The sequence below is a fragment of the Guyanagaster necrorhizus genome (assembly GCF_019112545.1).
Source record: "Guyanagaster necrorhizus MCA 3950 unplaced genomic scaffold BT62scaffold_42, whole genome shotgun sequence".
NCBI lineage: Eukaryota > Fungi > Basidiomycota > Agaricomycetes > Agaricales > Physalacriaceae > Guyanagaster > Guyanagaster necrorhizus.
The window spans coordinates 317,705-331,849 of NW_025064921.1; the positions used below are offsets into that span (position 1 = coordinate 317,705).

General features: G+C 49.0%; 10 protein-coding genes across 10 annotated transcripts; 3 read left to right on the plus strand and 7 right to left on the minus strand.

The window, feature by feature from the left end:
- Positions 1–1,362: 1,362 nt before the first annotated feature.
- BT62DRAFT_1012111 (uncharacterized protein) lies at positions 1,363–1,785 on the minus strand (the record flags this gene model as incomplete). Its single annotated transcript, XM_043177885.1, has 3 exons — positions 1,363–1,467; positions 1,511–1,564; positions 1,618–1,785. The coding sequence occupies 3 exons, from the start codon at positions 1,783–1,785 to the stop codon at positions 1,363–1,365; spliced, it is 327 nt and encodes a 108-aa protein (XP_043034569.1).
- A 60-nt stretch (positions 1,786–1,845) lies between these two features.
- Positions 1,846–2,142, minus strand: BT62DRAFT_937496 (uncharacterized protein; the record flags this gene model as incomplete). The annotated part of the gene is made up of 1 exon (XM_043187332.1): positions 1,846–2,142. A coding segment is annotated over one exon (204 nt), but the record flags the coding sequence as incomplete, so codon positions are not given.
- Positions 2,143–2,211: 69 nt separating this feature from the next.
- Positions 2,212–3,184, plus strand: BT62DRAFT_556690 (uncharacterized protein). The gene has a single exon (XM_043181385.1). It carries the CDS (start codon positions 2,584–2,586, stop codon positions 3,133–3,135), a length of 552 nt encoding a protein of 183 aa, XP_043034571.1. The 5' UTR covers positions 2,212–2,583; the 3' UTR covers positions 3,136–3,184.
- BT62DRAFT_1080428 (uncharacterized protein) lies at positions 2,976–3,440 on the minus strand (the record flags this gene model as incomplete). The annotated part of the gene is made up of 3 exons (XM_043179583.1): positions 2,976–3,220; positions 3,268–3,286; positions 3,339–3,440. Coding segments are annotated over 3 exons (193 nt in total), but the record flags the coding sequence as incomplete, so codon positions are not given.
- Positions 3,441–3,504: 64 nt separating this feature from the next.
- BT62DRAFT_1080429 (uncharacterized protein) lies at positions 3,505–4,367 on the plus strand (the record flags this gene model as incomplete). The annotated part of the gene is made up of 5 exons (XM_043179584.1): positions 3,505–3,620; positions 3,688–3,806; positions 3,856–3,867; positions 3,935–4,074; positions 4,299–4,367. The coding sequence occupies exons 2-5, from the start codon at positions 3,725–3,727 to the stop codon at positions 4,365–4,367; spliced, it is 303 nt and encodes a 100-aa protein (XP_043034573.1). The 5' UTR covers positions 3,505–3,620; positions 3,688–3,724.
- Positions 4,368–4,615: 248 nt separating this feature from the next.
- Positions 4,616–5,705, minus strand: BT62DRAFT_997406 (uncharacterized protein; the record flags this gene model as incomplete). The annotated part of the gene is made up of 4 exons (XM_043190652.1): positions 4,616–4,965; positions 5,029–5,142; positions 5,194–5,289; positions 5,604–5,705. The coding sequence occupies 4 exons, from the start codon at positions 5,703–5,705 to the stop codon at positions 4,717–4,719; spliced, it is 561 nt and encodes a 186-aa protein (XP_043034574.1). The 3' UTR covers positions 4,616–4,716.
- A 538-nt stretch (positions 5,706–6,243) lies between these two features.
- BT62DRAFT_1012116 (uncharacterized protein) lies at positions 6,244–7,516 on the minus strand (the record flags this gene model as incomplete). The annotated part of the gene is made up of 7 exons (XM_043177886.1): positions 6,244–6,421; positions 6,676–6,776; positions 6,835–6,875; positions 6,930–6,987; positions 7,043–7,096; positions 7,163–7,423; positions 7,475–7,516. 7 exons carry the CDS (start codon positions 7,514–7,516, stop codon positions 6,244–6,246), a joined length of 735 nt encoding a protein of 244 aa, XP_043034575.1.
- An 837-nt stretch (positions 7,517–8,353) lies between these two features.
- Positions 8,354–9,135, minus strand: BT62DRAFT_1012117 (uncharacterized protein; the record flags this gene model as incomplete). Its single annotated transcript, XM_043177887.1, has 2 exons — positions 8,354–8,818; positions 8,887–9,135. The coding sequence occupies 2 exons, from the start codon at positions 9,133–9,135 to the stop codon at positions 8,354–8,356; spliced, it is 714 nt and encodes a 237-aa protein (XP_043034576.1).
- A 91-nt stretch (positions 9,136–9,226) lies between these two features.
- Positions 9,227–10,438, plus strand: BT62DRAFT_1080432 (uncharacterized protein; the record flags this gene model as incomplete). Its single annotated transcript, XM_043179585.1, has 5 exons — positions 9,227–9,451; positions 9,573–9,677; positions 9,713–10,148; positions 10,264–10,302; positions 10,356–10,438. 5 exons carry the CDS (start codon positions 9,227–9,229, stop codon positions 10,436–10,438), a joined length of 888 nt encoding a protein of 295 aa, XP_043034577.1.
- Positions 10,439–10,956: 518 nt separating this feature from the next.
- On the minus strand, positions 10,957–13,259 carry BT62DRAFT_937497 (inositol-3-phosphate synthase). The gene is made up of 4 exons (XM_043187333.1): positions 12,846–13,259; positions 11,683–12,790; positions 11,468–11,627; positions 10,957–11,413 (listed from the first exon to the last, which is right to left on the minus strand). Exons 1-4 carry the CDS (start codon positions 13,097–13,099, stop codon positions 11,298–11,300), a joined length of 1,638 nt encoding a protein of 545 aa, XP_043034578.1. The 5' UTR covers positions 13,100–13,259; the 3' UTR covers positions 10,957–11,297.
- Between the last annotated feature and the right edge of the window lie 886 nt (positions 13,260–14,145).

Genomic DNA, 14,145 nt, shown 5'->3' on the forward strand with positions numbered 1-14,145 from the left:
TATTCTCTTATGACGGTATGCGCCCTTGTGACAGCGTAAATGTGGATCAAGGTGGCTTTATGTGTGCCGATTATCAATTGTGAGGGTCGCTCATGTTATGATCCCCAGTCACCTCTAGTGGCTGCCTAATTCTGATTGTATCGTCATCTGATACTGTCGCGGCTTGTTGATATGCTTTCGGCGATACACAACCAACTTCCTGCCTGTATTTACTTATCTATCTAGCCAGATACTTCCGTAAACGTCAGATCCCATCGAAACACTGATGAGCTGGTGTTTATATTTGCATTTCATTCTGTTTCGACTAAGCCTCATCACCCAGTAAACAAACCTATTGCTTCAATGTGCTCAACATCCCAGCTGGCGACGACATCTTTGTGGCAGATTCTTCCTGAAAATATGCCACTCGAAGAACAAAGTGAACTTACATATGCAAGGTGCAAGTCTATGGAGTAACATTTCAGTAAGTATCAATACTCCCGATCAATCTTTGAACGTACTCATTACCACGAAAAGATTTAACGGCTGACAATATCCTGAACCTTACACCCAGGTATTGGGAGCTCGTTAACAAATCTTTGCCATGGATGTCTCTGTTGTGACAATCTTGGCCTTGACACATTGCTGATGTATTTAGATCATTGTCCAGACCTCAAGGAAACCTTCGATCGGCTGCGTTTCGAATGGACGGACGTCTGATGTTCCCAATGGCGGGTTCTCTTTCTAGTCCTCGTCTCTCAGCGGGCAGTATTGTCTTACGGAACTCGGGCACGTTCTTAAGATGGAGACCACAGTCAAAGAACATTTTGAATTCTGCAGATGCGACGGTAGACTTATTTCATCCTCGCAGGCCTTCGTCTCCTCGTCACTGCGATTTTACCAGACGAAGCGTCAAATTTACTTTTCAACCGTGCCATACATTTTCCGAGGAGCGCATGCTTCGAGATGCTCTTAAGTTTCCAATAATGAAGCTCACCCATACATCCTGTTATTCATGGTGAGCATTATCTTTATGCTATAGACTTAGATCCTCTTTCTGCCACTCACTCGTCCTATGAATGCGCCTCCGCCGTTACGATGGGATCTAGATGTCACGACGCAGGAAGGCTACGAGAAGTTCACGCCAATCAAGCAGATCGTTCGGGAGCTTTGATCCTGTGTATGTAAATCATGTAACTTTCAATTGTGACCTTGTGCTACCCGATTTCTTCTCATATTGTCCTTACAGAAGAGAAAGAAATTTTCATGAGTGGCTCGAAATTTGCGAAGATCGTTGTGCCAAGGAAGGGGTGATACATAGTGCATCTGTCTGAGCACGTGTGTATTGGGTTCGACTCCTACCCAGATACGGGGACTCCTGGTTCATTTTTTGTCTTCGATACGATACAGGGAGTATCTTAAAATTGTTCCATCGCTCTCTTCAGTACCGGGAAAATGAGCACGAGACGAAGAACGACAATTTAATGTCTAAAATCGAAATGAATTTCCATTTGCAAGGAACAAGCCTCACATCATCGCGTATACTAGCCAAATACGAATAATCCAGCATCGCCTTGGAAGTTGTCTGTAGCGCAGTTGTAAGCGATCCGGTTACAGTATGAGAATGAAAACGCGCACCTTGATGGCCCTCGGCATGAAATGCACGCGTCTACGCCGCAGCATCGACATTAAGGCGAAAAGAAAACTGATGGATGACAGTGACGATTGGCCGAATTTGAGGTCACCGGACCGGCCAATCCTTTCGGGCGCGGCATTGTCCGTATCCTTTCCACAAGAATACACCATGCAGGTACGTATTCAATGCGTTTTCGTGCTTTCGATAAGTATTTGAAGGGTATACTGCAGAAACTTCTGGTGTTGTATGTCTGGATCCTTTGCGATGGACGTGTGAAGCGAGGTTGATGCTGCGCCACAGGATTAGACACTAGGTCCGTCGCGGAGCTCGACTTGACCAGCTGGTAGCCGTTTGGGAATACGAGCAAAAGAGAAGACCATGAAGACCAACTCTTGGCGAAAGCGGGGAAGGAGGACGGTCCTATTCATATACGCGTGGTGGGCCAATCGAGGAGATAACACGATTGCAGAGAAACTTTGTTGTACATGCGCCAGGTAGTGATTTATGCCAACCTAAGAGATAAAGCTCAGCCTGGGCAATTAGTCTTAAATGGAGAAGGATGCAACTTGGTCGTGGTTTGCCAGACGTCTGAGAAGAAAACAAAGGCTCGCCTTCAGGGCTGGTCATTTCAAATTAGTACAACCACCACACCAACTTGCCAGCTTCCAAGCCAGCTTCCAATGAACTCACCCCACGGCATCGAGGACTGGGAGGCACCAGTATCGGAGGTCCGAGATTGGACATATACCCTAGCGAGTACGATCGCATATACCGAGGAGTCGTCACTGATGGCCACATTGCCGATAGGCACTTTCGGCCTCGAGAATGTTGTAGCGTGGAGGGATAGGGCATTGGCGACTCCTCGGAGTGAGAGAGCTGTAATGCTGCTTACCTGTGAGGGAGAGATTTTGGTGAGTGCGTTGTTCTTGTACCGAAACTGGAGAGCTCATCGGTGGTAGAGGAATCATATGAAAGTCACCGAGCAAGTTACGGCCTGGAGGAGCAATATTGATGTCATACCGAACCATGCGCCACCTATACATCCCTTCGATTCCCATCGACGTCTGCTCTCCATTCTGAACGACGACCCCTACGTTCCCGGCGAGGTCCCAGATGATACGCCAACACTCAATGCTCGTGAGTGGGACAGGTGGTTCCTTCTGACACTCCTCGGCAAGCAACGCTATGACGACAGGAAGGCGTCCGAGGAACGAGAGGTATTCTGGCGCGCCATACAGCATGACCTACTCACCGATCCCAACGACTGGCTGGACTTCATGCGTGGCAAGAGGGACGATGAGACCCAGCACCATCGCGCCGGTCGCGATGAACGAACAGATGAGATATATAACAATATGACATCGGTTAGTCCATCGGCATTGGCGACGACGATGCCAGACCACTCATACCATCCGCCGATGCCTCGCCACCAGCAAGAGGCACACCAAACAACATATCCAGCCTCACCGCCTCCGTCTCTCGCCTTGGATGATGGATATCCGGCTCGATCCTCCAGTTGATAGGCTTGGTCGTTCAGGCTGCGTAATACCTATCTACAGAGGAGAGGAAGGTTTGGGAAAGCACGCGGCGAGGCAGAAGATGTAGCTATAATTTTTATTCAGTTTCTTAAAGCAATGATATCGGTGACGAACAGACGCTTTTGACAGTTTCCTAGGACCATGAGCACAACATCTTCACAGCGGTAGGTATCGGGTAGGCGCACCAAGAGCAATATGCGGTCCTTTCCAGCGGTAGCGGGAAGACAGGGTAACGCTCTTTGAGCTCGTTCTCGACAGATCGTAAGAGTCGCCAGCAGCCAGTTCTGCTGTCGTGGTGGAAGGAAGGGAAGAAGGAAGAATGATGGTCTGCCGTCCCGTCACAGTCACGGCCTTCCTTCCTCCCCACGTCCGTGAATAATCCCGTCCCGCTCAGCATTATCAATGTTTCCTGTAGTGCTTCCCTTTCAGACAATGGATGCTGTCCAAAGCGCTGAAGATAAGGAATGGTGCGCTTTGTGCTACATACTGGCGTCGCTTTGTTGTTGACCGGCGAGAACATTCTGGCTTCTGTAGATCTGGCTCTTTTGCCTCTTCTCCACTAGTCCTTTATATGTTGGCGATAATACAAAGCACAATTTTTTTGGCTGGGGTGACAATGATATTGCCGTTAACTGGTGGAAAGAAAAAACTCGGTACGTCGTCGTGCAATCACCATCACCATCCTCTTAAAGCTGTCTTCAGGTATTGCTTTTGGTCGGAAAAGGATGAGTTGCTACTGGACAGTCCTCCATATATGCTCCACGACGACGGACCGTCCTAGCGACAGTTGCCGGAGGCGTCGATGGAGTCATACGAAGACATCCAGCTCTCCTAGGATTCAGTGACACGTCTCCCAAAATTCTACCCTTCGTATATGCGCTTTGTCCCACCTCGCAATGTCCTGGACTCCAAAAGACGAAGGTAGAGCCCCAGTAACTAAGAAGATTTAACGTCGAGCGACTTCTCGGTGCGCCATTCATAAAATATATACCAATAGAAATAAATGCAACTGCAGTTGCAAGCCTGAAAAGAATGCCAAATTTAAAGGTTCTATAGGTTCTTTACTACGTTGTACGAACAGAAGTTGACTCATTCTTTGATAACGAGTGTAAGTCTTCTTTGTTTGCTCTGACCGCTCTCATAAGGACAAGATTGTCTGGGGCAAGATTTGGACTGACGTTTCGGATTTCGTCTGCGGTTGCTTTGGTGAATGAGGTGGGAGCTAGCCCTTATGCGTGGTGGCTAGCCAATTCTGAATAATGTTGTCGTAATGCGTGAACTGGAGTCTTTAATAATTGGTTCCATTGGCCTGCGTTAATGCATGAATAAACTGAGATACAGCGGCATCTTCCATTCCCCTAGACTGACTATGTGAATCTGTGTACTGCTACTACTCTTACAGATCTAAGGTTCTGAATAAATAGCATAGTAAATTGCCCTAGACCGATGTCAAAACCGTTCAGCGCCCTCCAGTCTTAACTCTGTGTACTCTCCTCCAAGCCCTCCTCCAAGTCCGGTCTTATGCACCGAGATGTGTCTCATCCAGATTCACTCATTGGGCCGTCATCCTGCGAACTCCAGTGATTTTGGAGTGGAAGCGACGACGCCGTGGCGCTTAACTATCACTGCAGAGTAGAGAGAAGCCGATTCTACAAGCATCTCTATCACTCTGTGATACACACCCATCCCTGCAGACACACCGCCTACTTTCAGAATACGATAAATGATGAGAATCATGCACCACAGCAGGGTGGCTTGTATGAGCGAGGAGTATAGGACCGCCCAGTTCACAACATTCACAATATTTAGGGCCTGGGGTGGAATATTTTCGACAGGCCCAAAGACGGAGTCATAAGTCACAATTCCTCTACTTACTGAGGTAAATAACAAGTTGGTCTTGGTCAGTTCCGAGATCACGAAGGTGGTGCAGACAATCGGAATGAGCACAGCGCGCCGTGACCGACCCCAGACGATCCAGCAGCGCCATATCTACCAAGTCACAAGCCAGGATCCCGAAAATACAAATCTTAATCCCCGCACCAAGGTAGCATCAGCAAGAATCGTGCTCAGAATTGCACTGAACCCCAGGGTTGCCAGGAGTGGAATCCCCACAGGATCGCTAGATTCGTATGCCATCTAAAAGCTGTCCCCATTCGCGACAAATTCTGTGATATCATTTGTCTATTCGCTCTGACGTCTCCAGAAGATACAAAACCAGGATGACAAAAACAAGAAAATATGGCCTTCTGTTCTGGCACGTTTTTCGACTCGAAGCTAGGTAGGCCAGCCGTCAGATATATGCACGTCAAAAGAAGTAAGATGCGGAGACCAATAGCCCATAAGGCGACAGCAACTACTCCGGTGTAGAATCCTTCAGAAATATTTCGTTAACTCGCATTTCCTCGGAGGGTGTGAATTGAATTTCTCTTACCATGCGTCAATCCACAGACCAATCCCTCGTCGAATTGGGTGTCTAGAAAGAGGAATATTTCTTTGATCTGGCTGTCGGTTAGTTCTGGGATAGCAGTACCCGGATATGTTGCCGCATTCATGACGATACACCTGAAGACAAACGAAGGAGGGACATTGATTCTTGTTGCTGAGTGACCAGTTCATTATATAGTAGTCCGTAAGATCAAATCCGTGATGATGCAAGGCGCAGCCTATGCATCGACCATACAGAATGGCACTTGGATTCGAAAAATTAATTTTGGTGACTTTGATGGATTGTAGGAAGGCTGGAGAAACATGGAACGCTCCAGAAAAGATAAAACGGACATCTATCTGGCTATGATAGTGGAGAAGGCTACAATGTAGTAGACCGAAACATGCTTCTTGAGGCATTGCGGTACTGAACTGGTTCAGAAGGACTAAGTACCCGGTCATGAAAATAGATGAATGGCAGTACTCAAAATTATTTCCCGACAACTTGAACATCGCCTTGGACTCATAAGACTAGGCCAACACCATTCATTGTTTTTTTTAAGCCGTCAACCAAAAGCAGCTTCCTCATTATCTTGAATAGGTGAACGTGCGCTCATTTTCCAGTGAGAGCATGATCAAAATGTGCTTCTTATGACCTTTGCTACTTTAGTTGATGTCTATAGCATTGGCCTTGCGCAAAGTGGTGGCGATCCGGTGTTGCTGAGTGCGAGAGGGAAGTCGATTTTCAGATGGAGGCTTCGTTCCGTCTGCCATAATGACGCCATCCGGGCATCGGCATTCGTCCATTAGCGATACGGAATCGTTCGCCGTGTTTTGACAGGGACTGTCAGCCTTCATGAAGACCGTAGCCCACTACTACAACATCCTGGCTTTTGATATCATGCATTGCATGTAAGGACGGAAGAGGACCTCATTGTTCTCGGCGAGATGGAATAGTATGCAGCTCTTAACGAGTTATTTGAGCGGTCGGGTGGGAACATACTGGCAGCCGTTGATCTTTATGGTGGAGTGATAGATCATCACAACTTGAGCTTGAACCTAGTACTAGACGTTCCGGTACGAAGAGCTATAATACACCTAATCATCGACCCAATCATCCTCAGGGTCATTTCCCAGGCCGTGACGTCACTCGAAGAGGGTGCAGATGAATTGTTCCATCGCTTCCTCCAGGGTATAGACTAAAGGAAAAGCCCTTTGTCAATGAACGGTCGAAGAGGATCGGATGCAGACACATACCTTGGCAAGAGTTATTTGATCCAAGCAAAGGTCCTTGCGGTCTGCGTATGTAATAAGTTACAAGAAAACCTAAACCGTATAGAAGATGCGCGTACCGATCTCATAGGCCACCTTGTCGACATACCCACATGAGAGTGGGTCGCTCTTTCCAGGCTTCCAGACTTCCAGTCATACCTGTCCACAGACACAGGCTCCCAGGTGTACGTACTTGTTGTAGGGCCATTGGGACGGGCATTCGAATCCACAGACGGGTAGTTCGAAGCTGATCATGATCGGAAGAAGTGTAGAGAAAGACGGTAAATGTACGTCACCCAGGCAAGGACAATACTCTGGGACTTTCGTTGGACAGCGCTTGTCCGTTCCTGGCCAAGTCCACAATGGCTTCCAGGGAACGTGGGAACCAGAGAAGTCCTCGCCTTGGATGGTAATTCTGCTTCTGGGAGGCGGGCGTTGATGGTGCCAGAAAAACCGTGAACGAGGAGAGCGGCGAGAAGGACGAGGGTGGGGAGTGGGAAACGCGTGTTAAGTGAGGATCAGTCGTGATAGAAAACGCATATAAGCGCATAGTTGCGGATTCGAAGAAAAGAGGCTCTAGACGGTGTCAGGAAGGCTGCACAATAAAGGACCTGGCAGAACGTACCTTTCTATCGTCAAACTCTCCATCACCTCTTTTCTCTAGCATCACGAAATGGTATTGAGAGTTATTTGTGAAGTAAACCGACGAGCTTAGAGAACAAAAGCTCATCCATATTGGTTGTACGAGCATAGTGTGACCGGTCCGGTGTAGCTCTCATCAGTGGTCGGACGAGTACATCCTTGCAAGGCTAACGACTTCTGGAAACATGATTCAGTCTCGCAATATGATAAGACTGCGCCTAGAACATACAGAAGATCATCGATGCATCCCTCAGCATCCTTTGGAATCCAGAGAGTTGTCGGAGACTTTGGTTGCGCCAGAGAACAGAATATGGCTCATAAAAAAAATAATTCTGTAGTTCCCTTGCTCAGTACAGAAAGCAACGAGAAAGGATTAGTAGACGCACGGTAGTTCCCTACCACCTTTCTTCTTCAAGATCAAGCCCGTGCACAAGCTGGAAAGGGGAGCCCTGTCAGAAGAGCAGAAGAAACAGCTTTGTAGAAGGAGCATCGAGGAATCATGGATGTTGACGGTCGACGGCAAAGAGGTTGTTTACGTGATGGCTGTCCTTCCCGCACTTTCCCGTCATTCCCGTCATTCCTTCCTTCCACTACCACACCTGCTGGAGATGATGTCCTCTGTCTCATTATGGCAACTCTCTGCGTCGTCATCTGCTCTTCGATGGGAAATTACATAGCCACCTACGAAAGGACCGCCCAGTGCATCGATCCTGTCATCTCTGCTCGTCGATATCGCTGATACAAAACCTACCATGGGGTTTTTCTTGGAATACTTACAGGTTTGCGAGAATAAGTGAGTAGGAAATATGTTCTCATTCTGAAAAAAATATTGAATGAGACTTGTAGATAGGGCTTGACGTCGCTACCACGATACGAAGATAAGGGGTGCCTCTCCGTTGCTGCTGAGCCAGCTTGGTGATGTAGTCGCAATGACGGGTCTCGGGTTGTGGAATAGTGGAGAGATCTCTGGAGGAACGATCCACCACGCGAGCTCCTGCTGAGGGTACGAGGGACCTGTCATCGCTGGCGTTGAACCCGATGGGCCGCTCGATGACATATCTATGAATATGCTGTTTGGGTGTTCATCGCGAACAGCGTCACGATGATGGGTCTTGTCGGCTTTGTTTTTGAGTATAATCCATGCATCGAACCCCACGGGGTCGGTGAGCGGTACATGGCGCGGGGAGCGTTCGCGCTCGTATAGCCACTGTGGATGCTGGCCCTTGTCGTCGACTCTCTCTCGTTGAAATAGAGAGATGATCCAGGCGTCGAAGGCAGCGGGGTCAGTTGGCGGCACATCGCGAAGCGTCTCGTTCAAGGTGCCCAACTTTCTTCACTGCTCTCGAGGTGCAGGGGAAAGAGGGTATTCGTATGGAGAGGTGCATATAGATCGACGCCACGTTTCTTTGACTGTAGACGCCCTACACTTGTCTCTCTACAAGCATTCTCGTCGAAATTGACTGGCGGCCTTGGCTCCGTTTCTAACAAGTACGACTGGCAAAACCTCTGCACCGACGCTGCGGTCCAGTAAATACCTCGCGGTACCGTTCGGGTGGCCGCAACAGATTCTACACTGAAAGACAAGGCACCGAAAGCTTCTCCAAACGTCATCCTCGATTCCGAGCGCATGTACAAGCAATCCATGTCTGACACCCATCGACTCACTCGGCGCGGAAGAATAGACTCGAGGTCGTCACAATACTAATCCCTCCCGCCCATTTTTTGTAATAGAGCTATGCTAAACAAATACACCGTGCTCTCTTATCTTTCTTCGCTTCGTCGGGCGTTCAGAAGTTCGGGCCCTATTACTCCTTCGGAGCGACGGGCTCGTATATCATCGAAGCCACGACAGCCCTTACCCCCCGAGAAGGCCCTGCTGCTGACAGACTTGCGCTGTGGTCTGGTAGGGGCACCGATGGCGGAGCATCGTATCAGTCCATTGCGCAGTCGGTCCGGAGAGGTAAGCATTGAGCTTCTTTTGACACAAGACTGATTGTGTCTTTCGGTGAATATGGCGGACCGACAAGTCAGTGGTGTGCGCTTGCTAATGTGTATACTGGTATATGTCATGTTCGATAAAGGGTGGAGAGGATATATTTGATGGTGGACCAAGCCAACAGAGCGGCGATTCCGTCCCTGTTGACGCGAATACCCCTGCAATGATCAACTGTGAGTGGCAAGAGCGCGTAGCAGCGTGGGGAAGACTGACTCGGTTGTGCAGATAAATATGACGAGAGTACTGAATCGTACACACAAAAAAAACGATAGTCGACGGAGAAGTCATCTCGACTACTACTACTTGTTCGTCATCTTCTTTGACCCTCTTTATCCTTATATTGATTGCCCATCTCTACGGCTGACGGAAAGGCCATCGGATGGATACGCTAGCTCCATCTCTCCAGGGTCGTGTACTGACCAGCCTGGTGCTCTACGGAACCGCTGTCGAATGCCAAGACGACGCTTGCAACAGCACCTCTACTGGCAACCACAGTTCCTATCTTCTTTTCTTCTCGGCATGCTGACAATGACTTCTTATCGTACACGAACACGACTAGAAGCAGATTCCTCGTTTGGTAGCACTCTTTCTGTAAATCTCGTTACTGCGACTGAGTTGACCTCGGACGACAACGCTACTCCGCTCGTGTTGATCCCGGAGTGTAGCAGTAGAAGAATTAGATTTTTATCTTGGCTTTTGTACAATAGAAGTAAGGTTATTCATTTCATGTACTTGAACCACATTTTTTAAGGGACTCATGCTGCTGTGTGGTTTAGCGGTGAGAGCGCCCACTATTCCCGGTTCGAGACCTGGAGGTAGCCTGTGCATACAGGATTTTGGTGTATATTTAGTTTTGCCTTGAACATAGGGAGTGCTGTTCGCGCTCGTTATGACGGCCTTCAGGCTATGCTCGCGGTATCCAACTGTATGGCAAAAATTAAAATCGAATAAATCTCGATGCTGCGCCGACCTTGGATATAAACATGTTGAGTGCTATGATGACCTCGTCGCAATGTAAAATCAAAAGGTCAGCGGTTAGTTATCCACAATTCTGGGTTCGAGTCCCAGTGGCAACATAATATATCATGAGCGTTGGTTTTCCTGTAGAACCACGCCAGGGTTGCGCACGAATCCTCCACAGGGGGGTTAGGTTACAATTTTATGCCGGCCCCTCCCCGTAGGGGGGTGTTTTCATACGGTAATTTACCGTTCCCTTGCGTGCATGACCGATGCGCAGATCCTTTTCAAAGATCTTTGTTTTCGTGTTTTTACACATTATTAGACTAGAACTTGCTGAGGAACATAACATCTATATGCTTTTGCCTTGCATATGGTGCTACACTTATAGCAAATTATATAATCACTACTTACCGGTCCGAAACCCGGGTGTATCAATCGTGCGCAACGCTCGTGCGGTGTGCCACCAGCCACCATATAGTACAAACTAGGGAAGGAAGTTGTATATTTTCGCCTGTTCACGCTGGTTATGACCTGTCGCTGTGGTCTTCGCGAGCCCTCTCGGCATTCATATCAGCTAATCGTATTAGAACATCGACGTTGCACCGGACTCTGAAAAGACATGTTGAACAATATGCAAAACAAATACCGAACAACAGTCACAATACATTGCGAGATCAAATGTAAAGCAATCGATACGTCATTTATTCATTGTCAGTATGGTATGTAGCCACAGAAATGGGGGACCATTTTGGTCAACCCTTCTTTGTTGACGCCAGTTGAATGGACGCTCGACACGATAAAAAGAAAGCTAATCTACGGATGTTGAACCCTTGGGGAAAGACCTACGGGTCTACCAAATCCTGGTCTCCAACAACAGGTCGTTGCCGCCCTCCAAGCCAATGCAGGCCTTAAGGAACGAATCAAGCGCGTTGCGCTGCCTGTTGAGACTGTTGACGACCTCGGTGCCTGCAGAAAACTGGATTAGCTGTGTTTGAAATGGACAGGGAAGGCAAAACCTACCGGGCTTGACGAGCGGCGCCTTGAGCATGTACGAGAGCAAGGAGAGAACGCTGTAGAGAGGCTGGAACTCGCCAGTCTCGGCCTTGCGGTACTTGATGCGAGTGAGGAGCTCCGTTAGGATAGTCAAGTCGAGGATCAAAGGCGTCGCAAGGAGAGAATCCTGGGAAACAAGTTAGAGAGTAAAAGAGAAGGAAGGGCCTGCATGCACGGCTTACCTCGCATTCATTGAAGATATTGATAGTCGACCGACCACCACAGAAGATCTCAGAGTAGTACTCGTCGATGGCCCTCTTTGAGTCACCAACAGCAGGAACATACTTGATAACCACGACATGGTCGGGGTGCTCGCCTTTGCCCTCGGAACCAGGCTCGGGAGCCTTGAACAACAGCCTGTTCGCGTTGACCATGTCGTCCACGACGCTACTCTTGCTGATCTCCTTGCTCCTGAACTGCCTCTCCGCAGAAAGGTTGTGGCCATCGTTGTTACCGAGATGGTTGTACGACGCGATGGACAACGGCTTGATACCAGCGTTGACGAGGAACTCGGCCAAGACGGACTTGAGCTTGGTCTGGCCCGACTTGAGGTCGTCACCACCGATGAACGACTTCTCACGTTCGGCGAGCTCGATGATACCCGGAACGAAGGTATTCTGGGGAGCGCCGTTGACGAACGGTTCGCCTTCGAGGATCGCAGCTACGGCGAAAAGGGAAGACGGGGAAACCTCCGAGTGGGAGGTCTTGATGGCGTTCAGGATATTGTCGGCGGTGTCGTTGACTCCGGGAATGAGGTCGCTGTAGCGTTCGGTGTTGGCAGTCCAGAAGACGACGACGCGGTCAAGGTTGTTGTCTTTCTTGAACTTGCGAATGTCAGCTCGGATATGCTCGAGATGAGCTTGCTTGTCGGAGCCCGGGATGAGGTTGTCCGCGCGGGTCTCTTGGTTCGCAGCGATGAAATCAGGATAGTAGATGGATGGTAAGGGCTTCATTCGAGCCATATGGGGAGCAACCTGGCGCTGGAGGTCGTAGTCGAGAACACGAGCGCGTTCCATCGCCTTATCCAAAGATAAGCTAGAGATGTCCCAACCACCGAGAACGATGTCATTTGGATGCACCATGGGCAACACATCGGACACTGGGACGTGGATGTCCTTGCCAGTGGCGGTCTCGGTGCCGATGCGAACGGTGGAAGCACGGAGAAGGGAACCAATGTAGTTGGGCTGTTGGACGCCCGACTTGGTATGCCAGATGATGTTGTGACGGTTGGCAAGAATGGTCGCACAGAGAGTGGTACCATTGTTCCCCGCGAGACCGATCATCATTAGACTGAAAATGATGCATCAGAAATGTACGAGAGTAAACAGCGACAAATGTAACGTACCCAGTCTTGGAAACTTGGCGCTTGGTCTGGAACTCGAACAACTCGACGGTCGGGTTTACGATATACTGTCCATTAGCAACGGTGATATTGGCGTTACGGTTGTTAAATTTCGCAGTGATATACTCGTCGGTGAATGACGTATTTTCGGACTGCACGACGATGGCGTGAGGGCGACGCGCAGCGGTAGGGTGAACAGGCAGAACACCCTCCAGTTCAGATTCAGGCGTGGTGTATCCAGAATCGTTGGGAGCCATTGTGGATAGATATAGATGGAGATGCGAAATAGAAGGACAGGAAAGGACTTAGAATCGTATGAGAAACCCGGCCGTCGTGTGTTTCAAGCCGCGATGAGAGTTGTGGGTGCTGCAGAGCTGGTTAGAGTACATGCACAAATGCAGTGACTCTGTAAAAATGAGATTTTCTGCTAGAGGAGACGGGGAAGCAGACGATGAAGGTACTGCTTCAGAAAGGCAAGGCTTTTATAGCTTTCGAGACGCTTGGCTGACGTGACGTGCGTGGTAAGGAGCAAGCGACGTTGGCAGGGATACCTGAAATTTATCGAATTTGTTCAAAGTCCGCCATGTACTGCCGGCGGCGGATATTAGTCGTACGATGTGTGCCGTAAGCAGCCACTTCCGCCGGCCTTCCGGTCCGACTCCTTTCCGTCTATCGCGTCCTGCCTCGTTGTATTTTGCATCCTGGACATCGAGACGACAGTGGACGCTTTTTAAAGGTAGAAACAGCTCGCAACATTCAAGTTTGTATCAGATTTATCTCTCACTACACAGTTCAATATTGGTCTTTATCCTTCTGATCCGCGAGGTCTCCTTGAGGCTCAAGCTCTGCCGACATCTTACAAGTAATGATGGCCATGAGGCAAACGATAAGTCGATGATACCCCAACGCCGCCCTTCGATCACCACGGTTTTTGATATTGGGGGTGGCAGAAAGTTAAATGAATCACGCCGCCATCTCACAATTGGTATGGTCGACGTCCGGTAGTAGCGAATTTCTTATCTGCTGGACTAGCAAGTTCCGGTCTCAGGTTCATTGGCTGTTTGCGGAGAATACCCAGGCCCTGAGCCTATAGAAAAGCCTTATCTTTCTTTTGGTGCCGAAGCGGCAAAGGCTGAATTGAAGGACATTTACTCTTGACCGGGCCTACAATATCCCGCAAATGACCGAAAGGAGAGTAGCCCGGCGCGATCTACGGCAAATGAGAGGTATCACGGGGCATTATGGGTCCAAGTGGATCCAACGTTCGGACCGAAACTCGCGATGTCATTCTTCCGTTTTTTTT

What these genes read in the sequence shown, in the direction of transcription:
- BT62DRAFT_556690 (XM_043181385.1), top strand. Translation starts at nt 2,584, where the DNA reads ATGAAAGTCACCGAGCAAGTTACGGCCTGGAGGAGCAATATTGATGTC.
- BT62DRAFT_937497 (XM_043187333.1), bottom strand. Translation starts at nt 13,099, where the DNA reads ATGGCTCCCAACGATTCTGGATACACCACGCCTGAATCTGAACTGGAG. An exon ending in CGCCAAGTTTCCAAGACTGG is followed by an intron (nt 12,791 to 12,845) that starts GTACGTTACATT and finishes CATCATTTTCAG; the next exon opens with TCTAATGATGATCGGTCTCG. An exon ending in ATATCTTCAATGAATGCGAG is followed by an intron (nt 11,628 to 11,682) that starts GTAAGCCGTGCA and finishes CTTGTTTCCCAG; the next exon opens with GATTCTCTCCTTGCGACGCC.